Source organism: Alexandromys fortis, unplaced genomic scaffold, assembly GCF_014885135.2.
Source record: "Alexandromys fortis isolate MF-2015 unplaced genomic scaffold, M_Fortis_MF-2015_v1.1 scaffold_145, whole genome shotgun sequence".
Taxonomy (NCBI): domain Eukaryota; kingdom Metazoa; phylum Chordata; class Mammalia; order Rodentia; family Cricetidae; genus Alexandromys; species Alexandromys fortis.
In genome coordinates, this window is record NW_026068049.1 from 4404268 (window position 1) to 4416046 (window position 11779).

An 11779-nucleotide genomic window follows, 5' to 3' on the forward strand; every position below is an offset into this window, starting at 1 on the left:
TTTTCGAGACAGGGTTTCTCTGTGGTTTTGGAGCCTGTCCTGGAACTAGCTCTTGTAGACCAGGCTGGTCTCGAACTCACAGAGATCTGCCTGCCTCTGCCTCCCAAGTGCTGGGATTAAAGGCGTGCGCCACCACCGCCCGGCAGCTGAGAATCTTTGACACCAGGATTGAATTGTGGAAATTATTACATTCCTAAGTTCTTTATATAATTTTATTTTAATAACATTGATCTTGGAAGAGTGTTTTTGGCACCTTGTTTTGTATATTGTCTTGCATCCTTTTGCCCCCCGTGTACAGTAGAATGATGTCTCACTGTAATGGGGTTGCAATTGATTCATGTTTGATAGTGCATTTTATAGTGCATTCTTGCTGCTTTATTCAGTGAACTAATGACTGAAAAGTACAATTGTATATTGTCACAAAAATCAAAATGATTCTATTTCTTTTGTTTGTCTCTAAATTGGAAAATAAAAAATTTGTCAAGAATTCTGTCAGATATCTATGAGTATAAAGGCAAGTGAGTTTAGAATGTAGCCCATGATTCTAATTCTACTTTTAAATTTGACTTTTGTAGTTTGCTGAGTCATCCTTGGTCATACATCATAAATGGGAAAGCGTCCATTACATTTACTCTTGAAAAATATAGGCATGAAAGCATTATTTTAGGAAGTTTAAACAGGTATTATAAGCAATAATAATGGCTGCTATTTTAAATGGTTTAAAAAATTAAAGTTGTTTCAGCTTCATTTAAAAATGTAGAAATAATGGTGTCCCTTATCTCTCTTTGAAGACGAGCTAATGACTGTGCCAGGCTCATAATAATCCCTCAGCAAATGGTACTTTCTGTATATTAACTATTTCGTAGTCTGCTTTTTAGAACTGGAAGTTCAATTGTTCTTTTTCTTCAGTCTCTGTTCCAGTTAAGAACTCTAATTTTAAATTAAAGATTCACCCTTTTCAATCCAAAAACAAAAACAAAACAAAACAAGCTGTCTTTTCTTTTTTTTAATCCTAGAAAACCCAGATTGCATGAATTAAAACTCCAGTAACCTTCTTCATCTGCCTCAATACCCTGTCTTATATCTAAGGACCCACGGTGAATTCTGCCTCCCCGTTCTTCACTCCATTTCACCCTTGTCTCTGTGCTACATTTGCTGTTGGTTATTTTATTTAAGAGAACATGACCAACACCCTATTTCTTACAAAATGAGTAGAGAAAACCAAACAATAAAGATGGTTATTTAGTTTTAAGGATTCAATGAATTTGAAAAAAAAGAAGACAAAATGTTAAGTTTTAGTTGATTATTCTGACATTGGAACACACACAGATCCTGTCTAAACACTTTAATTATAAACAGAAGATAAAAATATACTAATGGGGACGTATAATACCCATGACATTCAACACACTAGACAATTTTAAGAGTACCTGAAATACATAATAATAATAATAATATAACATTTAAATATTTACAGTCTGAGACCCTGAAGATCTGAAAGGACTATAAGAAGTAAACTGTTTACTCACAGGGATACAACTGAAGAAATTGGTCCGTCTTTGTGGATCTTGTAGCATTGACCTGCTGGGTTGTCTCATATTCAACAAATAATCCAAATAAGACAATTATAATAACTTCCAGGCCTATGGCCATGAGAGAGAATTTAAACCTCATGACTCTGGTGAGGGACAGAGCTGCAATGAGGGCTTCACAGGCTGTGTTGGGCTGATAAGAGCATAGGACTGCTTTGTGTGGGGAATTAGGTTGCATGTTCAGAGCTCAGAACATTTCAGAGACCACACACACACACAAACACACACACACATAAACACACACACATACATACACAGAGAGAGAGAGAGAGAGAGAGAGAGAGAGAGAGAGAGAGAGAGAGAAAGAAAGAGAGAGAGAGAAACAAGACTGGTTAAAATGCTCTATTCGTTCTATTCATTGGAAATTGGAAACATATTAAGCTTTGAATGTTGAAGAACACATTACATAGATTAGGAGAGGCTACTGACTCATACAATGTAGAATGCTTGAGAAATCAAGTGATATACTGTATATGTGCCTAGAATTGTATTTAACCTCATTCAATAGACAGTTTTTTGGTGCTTATTATGTGCTAAATACTCTCCCTAGCTCCACAAAACATATAAATTTAAACAAAATATAGAATGGACTTACACATTTCCTTGAGGGAAATTTGGAATTTGCAAAGGCAGAAATATAAGTGAGTGATTGTATGAAAACAAATGAAGAACAAAAGAATAGTTAGCCGCATGATATATTCAAAATTGTCCAGAAGAGGTAAAAATTCTCATCACATTCAGTGAGTGATGGACAGAGTTGGAAATACTTAGTGCCTCAATTGGATTGGTATGTACAACATATAACAATTGTATGTGTGTTGAGCTACCATAGTGCACCCTATAAAGCGTAAAATAAAAAATTAAAGAGAGAATGACCTTAATCAGGGAAGATCTGTTATCATGACTATTGTTATTACTGAGTTGATAAGCAATTCAAAACTACCGTGTGGATGGAAGACTTTTCATCCAACCTGGAATTGTGCTCCTAGTAGAGTAGATCTGTTTTTGAGAGTAAAAAGATAGCCATTGAGTAAAATTACTGTCTCTTAACCCCATTTCAAAAATTTCTATGCAAAATAAGGAGGAAAGTACAAATGCCTGCTAGATCATTCATAGTCTACATCAGGACAATTGCTTGTTGGTTTACAAAGAATAGTTTGGGCTGCTGGAGGATGGTTCGGTGGGTAAAGCACTTGCTTTGCAAGTGTGAGGACCTGATCTCTGTTGTGAGTATCCACATGCAAAGTGGGACATGATGGCATGTAACTATAATCCCAGAAATAGGGAGGAGACAAGTGGGTTTCTGGGACTTGTTGTTCAGCCAAACACCAACCAAATTCAGTGAGAGATCCTCTCTCAAAACGTCTAAGTTGGAGATTTACAAAAAAACCCCCAACAACCCCACAGTTGAAGTCCACATTTGGCATGCCCTAGCACACATGTGCATATATACATGAACACATACATGTGCCCAACAAATTCAGTACATGTCTGTGCATGTGTATATATTCTCTTAACTTTTTATGTGGTAGAACATGAGATCTCGGGACTAAATTATTTCTGAGAATTTGTGAATGTCCAACTTGAAGACATGGAAAATCTCTATTTACCTTGTTCATTACAGAAATCATAACAGGACTATGTCACCTGTCTGATTGTGGGAATACTCGTTCACGCCGCAATTTGATTTCTGATTTTGTGGTGACCCTAAGAGTGTTCTGTGGTGATATTTTGTGATGTAACACAGCTTGTCTGAAGATCAGAGAAGCAGAACATCCAGCCACTAGTTCTTACCTCTTCTTATTACTCGGACTAAAGCTGCGGTCCTCTCCTTACGGAGGATCCTCAGACTGAACGCTCTGAGCCTCTGTCTCCTCCTGCTTGTATTTCTCTCTCTGTCTAGCCATATCACTCCTTTCTCCACCTCCCTACTGCTGAGATTAAAGTCATGTGATCTCAAGTGTTGGGATCAAAGGTATGAGTTCTGTTTCTCTTTTAGACCAATTCAATCTCATATAACACAAGGTGGACTTGAACTCACAGAGATCTGTCTGCCTCTGTCTCCCAAATTCTGAGATTAAAGAGTATACCACCACTGCCTGGCCTCTATGACTAACTAATGTGGGTAGCTGTAATGGGTTTGCTGAAGGTCCCCAGCAGCTTGGGGTCATTAGCAGCCCAGCCGGTTCCAGGCAGGGACTGCGCATGAGACCATCCGGCAGAAAGGTGGCTGGTCCCCAGCAAGCCTTGTGGGCGGCTGGCTTGTCCCCAGCGACAGACAGTGGGTCCTGGGATGGTGCAAGTCTTCGGCAGTGAGCAGTCCTAGGCAGGGACAGCACATGGGACCACACGGCAGGTCTCCAGGTCTCCATGTGATGGTGGGGAGCAGGCAAGAGAGAGATGGATGGACACACTATACAGAGTGGAGTTTGGATATTTATTTAGGGGTTACGGAAGGGAAGGGAGAAGGGCAGAAAGGTGGAGGGGGAAAGGGAGAGAGAGAGAGAGAGAGAGAGAGAGAGAGAGAGAGAGAGAGAGAGAGAGAGAGAGAGAGAGGAGAGACCCAAGCTGCCTCTCCGAGAAAGCCGGAAAAGAGAGAGAAGAGAGAGACAGAAGCGGGGAAGGGGAGAAGTGGGGAGAGAGGCAGATCTATCTCTCCAAGAGGAGGACCGAAAAGAGAGAGGTCAGGCCAGAAGCTGAAGATCAGCCTGCCTCAGCAGATGGGGGAGGGAGTGGGCGTGGCTTGTCTCTTAAAGAGACAGAACAATCATTACAGTAGCTCCACACTCTGATCTTCAGTCTTTATTTGTTACATCACAAACTAAATATCACCACAGTGTTTATGAGACTCCAATGAGTAATAAACCTGAAGTATTTATGTTAATAAACCGTACAATTGCTTTGGTAAACCAAGAAAATTGTGTATCATAAAGACGTGTTAATCTCTTAAGCCAGTGTGGTTCTCAACTATATAACAAAATGAAAAAAATGTGTTAACCAATCTAACACCTATCATGATGTTCATTCTCACCTGGTAAATGTTCATAACAGTGGGAACAAGGCCTTTTATCTATACAGTGCAGTGAAGGAATTGTCTTCAGTGGCTTTCCTGGAGGGATTCCAACTTGCTGCCCTTGCTGTGTATGCTGTGTATTGAAATAGACCCCATCACGAGTCACCTGAAGGAATACCTCTCTCAGTAATTATCACACACATGACTTTTTCCCTAATTGATAACAGGTCCTCACAGTCTTTCCTCTTTCCACTCCTGTCATTCTTCAGCAGTCAGGTTTCAAAATGTTATTTACTCAACAAAATTAGTCCTCTAGCATTTTAAACTAGGTTTATATAGTTATTTTTCAAATATTAGCCTGATTTATGAGATAACCAGATTTCAAGAAAAGAGGCTTATTTTGGTCATAGTTTCAGAAATTTAAAAAGATATATATATATATATATATATACACATATATGTATATATATATTAAAAATTATGTGTCTGAGTGTTTTGGCTGCATATATGTTCATGTTCCACTTGTGTGCCTGGTGTTAAAGAAGGCCAGAGGAGGGTGTCCCCTGAAACTGGCTTTACAGAGCATGTGAACTGTCAAGTGGGTGCAGGGAACTGAACCTCGGTCATCTGGAAGATCTGCTAGTGCTCTTAACCTCAGAGATTAGCCTAAGTTTCAGAGGTTTTAGTTAAAGACTGAGTAGACCTACCTATTGCGTGGTAGAGTAAATATTATTTTGTGCTCAAAGCAAATCAGAAAAAGGAAGTCATAAGGCACTGAGGGGGTAAACTGCCCCAAGGATCTATGGTTCCCATATAATGAAGCTTTGATTACCTCCAAGTACTGTCATGCTGGGGGAAAGGGCTTTTTAAAACATATGTGATTTTTCAGATTGTGGTCTTTTCTGTATGTATTATGTTTACATACACATTTTAAAGGTCTTTTTTTTTTAAACACAGAGACTCACAACTGAGAGTGAGAGTCTTTGGAGCACTCAATTCTAAATGGGATGTCTTCATCAGACATATCTTTTCAAAGCTCAGGGAGCTATGTGGAAGGTAGGTAGAAAGACTGTAAGAGTCAGAGGTGAAAGATGACTCTGAGGAAAGAGCATTGGCCATACACAGCAGGAATGATGCACACACGACCCCATCATCCATATACAGCTGGACTGATGCACACATGAACTCATAGAGAGGTGACAGCATGCACAAGATCTGCACAGGTTCAAACTACAAAGAATTTGAGCACTGATCAGGAGAAAGTGAGCGCCAGCCTCACATCTAAACATGAAGCTATCTACAAGTGTTACCTTCTGGGAAAGGGAAAAATCAGGTTTTTCTAATAGTTTGTCACTGGGCATATCAACCACACTCCAGGGCAGGTCCCCTTCCCAGGAATAATGGTCAATAAAAGACAAGGATCCCATTTTTGTGGCCTTTTTTTTCTGTTATTGGTTTATCATTTGTTTTGATTTTCATTTTCTTTTGGAGAGAAAGAGTGAGAGAAAGAGATACATAGAAATACAGATAGACAGGAGGGAACATGAACTTGGATGGGTAGGAAGGTGAGAAGAAGATGGGAGGAGCTGGTGGATGGGAAATGTGATCAAACTATATTGTATGAATTTTTAAAATAAAAACTTCAAAAAATGTTTATTGGAAAAACAAACAAACAAAAAACAACAAACCAACTAACCAACCAACCAACCAATCAAACAAACAAACAAACCCCAAACTGGCCTCTTATCTTCTAGGGACAACATTCTGTCTCACGCATGATGCTTGTCTGATATCAATACTCTAACAGTATAAAAAATGATCATTTAAATAAACTGAATTAGGGATAAGCTTGAAGAAGAAAGAGGGAATTAGAAAGCAGTTCAAATGGTGTGAGGAAGGGAAAGAAGGGATAGACTGACCTTAATGAATTCAACTTAGATACCGATCTGTAGTGTCTCAACAGCAACTTGACTATTGTAGGCCCTGTCTCTGTCCCAACAGCAAAAGGCCTGCCAGCATAATCTCCACGTCTTTCACAGAACTGATCACTCAGTGTGCGTGGAAGGACCTGAGATCTCGCTGAAGGCAAACAGGACAGTGTGGGTCTGAAGATACCGACTGCCTTTTACAAAAATCTCTCTCTGAAGAAGTGAAGAGAGCAGGCTGGAGGGCTGGGGTGTTTTTCGGTACCCCATCTTCTGAAACACAGACTGTTCTCTTCTGATACTTTTTAGTAAATGAGGTAAAGCTGCCAATTGTCATCACCTGGCAAGTCTCCAGTTAGCGGAAGACTGGCCTTTACCTGTTATGTGGCTTTAAGAAAATGACAGAATTACTTCATCTTAATTATGAAAATATGGAAACTGCATTAACAGTGGCTGTTGAAAGTTTAACTATTCTAAATTAAACCAAGGGATAAAGGGGGAGGAGAAGCTAGCGAAAGAGAAAGTGCTAGAGATGGAGGGCAGGCCCAGACACTTGTTTCTGGGTTCCAGAGATACCCACCTGATTAGAGGGTTGGCAGTTGGCTCGTGGGTGTATTCATCTCACACTGAAGGGAAGCTTTGTGCTACAGAGGTGGCCTTGTGCAGCTGTTTCTCAAAGATAAGGGAGGAACTGGAGGGCTTCTTGGAAATGCCAGGTCTTTACTTCTATTCCTTCTGAAACTTAGTTTTATTCTTCATTATGTTTGTAAATGGGCCCCAGCTTGCTGAGCTTAGGCATTTGATGACATTATAATTGGACTATAACCACTCACTGATGGGCTACTAAAGTCTAATGCCAGCTCAATGATTCTACTACCTAACCTCAAAAGCCAATCTTTCTTGTTCTAAAACTGGATGCTTTTTTCTGCCTAATTGAATTTGGAGCTTTTTAATGAAGAGTTTCAAGTATATCACAGAAACACCAACACTCATGCACAAATGAGTGAAAAATGATTCGTAGTACACAAAACAAATACAGATATCATTCTATAATCATATATAATAGTTTGATATTAATCTTTCTGGTCTCCTGCTATTTATTTACATGATTTATTTTCTCATATATTTGTCTTGTTTTAAAATATAACATCTTTTCCTATCTATTAATTTTGGTATTTTCCCCAATCTGACCTTGTACCCCTAAGCTCTGATCCTTGTATTTCAGCTTCTTCAGTAACTAGGACCATAGGCCTTTAGAATGACATCTAGCATCATGATATATGAATGGAACCCAGAGGACTTGCTTGGTAGGCACTCTCCCACTGTGGTACATTACCTGGGAACAGCATAACATGTCAAAAAGAGAACAAGAAAGGGCAACTGTTAGGTGATAAGGAGGGAATGGATGCAGAGGAGGAGCACATGAATCATGAAGGAGGATACAAAGCTATGTTTTCTAGTTTTAACTCTGCCATGGAGATTTTTTCCCCCTTGGTGGAAGACAAGTTTATATTAAATACATATTAGATAGTAAATGCATAAAAATCCAGTGTGAAGCTTCAGCCTAGCTGACTGAAGCTCACTGAGATTCAGAGACTTTGTATATGGCTAAATTTATGGAATCATCTTCTTTTAAAAGTTCGTTAGCACAAAAAAAATCCCATCAGCAACTAACAACGCTTTAGGCTACTGTAGATTTTTAGTGAAGATTATGACTCAAGGGATACAAAGCTGTGTTTTGAAACTTCATGCATGCAAGCCTAAATGAAAGGGTGCCTTGGAGTATGCAGTATAGAACAGAGCGGAGAACGGTAGCCCTTGCATCCAGATAGCACAGCCCAACTGCAATCACTATATGATATGTGCACTTGGGTAAGTCCCAGCTTCTGTCAGTGGTTATTTTTTCTTTAAAAGTTGGAGATAAAATTACTCCACATGGACCAAATTATTTATCATAAGCATCAGAATATTGCTATACATTCGAGTCTTAACAAATTACAAGATATACCAGAGAAAAGGTCACTTTAAGCATTTGTCACACATTGGTCCTTTCTAGGCTATTCACACCCAAGACTACTTTGAGGAAATTTTAAAACAAGGCATTTGCTCTCAATATGAGCAGTCAGGTTGGGACCCACATCTCCTATCCCTTCTCTGTTTGGATTCTGTCTTGGTCAGTTGAATTCTTTGAGCACAGTTTGCAGAATTTAAGGGACAGCCAAACGTCACAGTGATATGACAGGAGATGCCTTGGTGGAACTTTCCTTCCTGTTTTTCATCTTTCGTTGATTCTATGAGCTTCCTAATATCCTTCCAAAAGAGCCTGTTTCTTCATCAGAGATGACTTAGTTTCTGTAAGTAGTGACTGAGGCTCTGATGTCATAGCATCCTCCCTGCAGCATTCTTTGACTTATTATTTGCCTATAGCATTGTTGAGAACCTCCCATGTACTGACAGAAAGCTGCACGAGCTGCTATATCTCCCTGACACATTTGGAGGGATGCTCAGATGCAATGCATCTCCTTATTCTGAGCAGACTGCCAGGGATTGCAGGATTTGACACTGAGTTCAGAGGGCTTTTATAAGTCAGAACCATGAGATTATATCCACACAGACATTATTTTTGAGGCAAAAAAGAAATTGCAATCACCCACACCCCCTCTACCTCTTACACTCTTCCCTCTTCTTTTCAAAAATGATCCCTGAATTTAACACACACACACAGAGAGAGAGAGAGAGAGAGAGAGAGAGAGAGAGAGAGAGAGAGAGAGAGAGGTTTTTTTTGTGTGTGTGTGTTTGTGTGTGTCCCCTTTAGGGATGAAAATCCTTTAGTCTCTAATTTTATGAACTTTGGTCACTTGTGGGTCGCCATATTAATCACCATCTGCTTTGAAACAAAGGGCCTCAGATGAGGGTCGAATGCTGCATTGATCTTTGCATGGAACCACAAGACATTAGGAGCTGACTTAATATTATATTCATTTAGCAGCCTAACAAAACAGATATTCCTAGAGTCTAAGACCTATACGCATAGGTTCTAGCCCTATAATGGTACTAAGTATAAGTTTCCTCTTGTAGAGAAGGATTTAAATCCAATTAGAAAGTATTTGGTTACTTCCATGATGTTCATGTCAATATTACATCAGTGGTCATATCTTGAGTGAGTGGATACTGGGGATGAATCTGGAAAAAGTTGGGGGAGGGGGCTGAATATGATCAAAACACATTTTATTAAATTTACAAAAAACTAATGAAAATTTAAAAAGTGCATTGCTTCACGGTAAAAAGGAATGAATCTAAATGCCTGTCAGTCTGTGTTCTAAAAAAACTATTCTGGAACCAATAAGTATTATTTTTTTTTGCAATCATTTTTTACACATTGAAAAGAGGATCAGCAGGAATGTCTAAGTATAAATAACTCGGTAATTTCTATTTATGCTGTGTACCCTTTTGTCTCACTCAGGCACTCGCCGATCACCTGGGTAACATTATGTAGCCCAGAGCTTTGAACTCTAGATGGCATGGCTGCCTTTGCCTGCCCCGATCTGGGATGCCAGGTGTGCTGCTAGCTTTTCTGAGGAGCCCCTTCCGAACTGTCACTGGGTCATTATGCCTTTCCCTCACCACAACTAATGCATTTAGAAGTGCATCTGTTTATTTTGCTCTGACCTAAGTCAAATCCGACTTCTCCAGGGGTATATGACTTAGCTGGTTTTGGCTTCCGATTCCAGCTTGAAGGATCAACTCATTTAGAAGCAGACATTCCACTAAGATTGACTGATCCATCCAGTTAGGTGGGTTGAGGCTTCTGATGAACAGCCTAGCCTCTTGTGTTCTGATTTAGAGATCACTGCAGAGAGAAGAGAGACCCTCTTTCTCTACACAGGGCCCACAGGCAGCAATAAACACGCTAATGAACATATTCTAAGCTATTAAAATTATATATTCTTATAGATACAACTTTATTGACATTCTGGCATGGGTAGGTTGATTCATTAAAACACGCCAGTTAATTACTAAAATTGTACCATCATAAACGCTATTAATCAAACCAGCTAAATATTTCAAGACCTGGTGATTGGTCTATGACTCATCGTTCTTGCTGGAGGCTAGCTGGAAGAATGAAAACAGTTTTGAGAGGCAGGGCTTAGAGGAGAAAAGATTGGCCCAGTACCAGGTACTAGATACCAGGAAAGAAGGCAAACGGGGGAGAGGAAGAGGGGGAGACAGGGATGGAGGGATTCGGAGAGGAAAAATTATCTATTGTAGCTAATAACATGCCCATCCTTTAGAATACATAAGCACTCTAAGGACAGACATCATGCTTTATTGGTTCTCATGTCTCCAAGACTCATCACAGTCTCTACTTTGTAGAGGTTCAGGTTCAGGTGCAGTCTGTTAATGTTTAAGACATGATTAGGGAAGACAGAAAATACAAATAAAACCAGCAGATAACACAACACTGACATCACCAGATCCCGAGCAGAGAATCTTTGGTTGCATATTAAAGAAGCTTTGTGTCAGTCCCCTGATAGTAAAGATGCTCTAACAATCAAATGGCAGGGGTAGACAACACTGGGTCAAAAGGTATATAGTATATAAATGGCTTCCTTTTCTAATTGTGCTCAGAGATGATTATTGCTTTATGAAGTGGTCCGGGTGACAGCGACGCTGCTTGAAATCAACTGTCTGCACCTTGCATTATAATTAGTTTTACATCATTGCATCACTACTATATTATCATATGACTATTGCAGTGTTCTCGACATCAAAATTCCTCTCTGTGTGGAGTCACAGAGGATTTTAGTGAAATTGGGTGTGCCCCTTATTTAAATAATTTGCTTCTGTGAAAAGCTGGGAGATTTCTGGGACTCACCTTCTTATCATGATACTTCTAGGAAAGATCATGTTTCTAATTTCCTACACTGGTGAATAGCAAGGTATTAAATATACTTTGAATAATGGGACAAATTCCTTCAATCTGGACCTGATGTTTGACCATTTGCTTGGACTAAGTGGAGCCCTTCACTGCTTTATAAGTGTTCCATGTGTCTTCCCATTTAGATATTTTCACACCCATGCAGTGATTCATTTAGATAATCATCCAGTTTATCAGAGTGTATGTTGAAACTCATATTCCACTAAGTTAGAAAATCTACAAGAAACGGATAAACTTTTAGGTGGAATTGATTTATCAAAGATTAAACCAAGAGGACAAAACAAACAAACAAACAAACAAACAAAAAAAA

The 11779-nt window shown here is 39.4% G+C and overlaps 1 protein-coding gene across 1 annotated transcript in view; it reads right to left on the reverse strand.

Moving 5' to 3' along the window:
• Rhag (Rh associated glycoprotein) overlaps window positions 1–1674 on the reverse strand; it is a 31004-nt gene extending 29330 nt beyond the window's left edge. The window contains exon 1 of the mRNA XM_050119359.1: window positions 1530–1674. Coding sequence (XP_049975316.1) covers window positions 1530–1674 — 145 coding nt within the window. The remainder of the gene's footprint in view (window positions 1–1529) is intronic.
• Between the last annotated feature and the right edge of the window lie 10105 nt (window positions 1675–11779).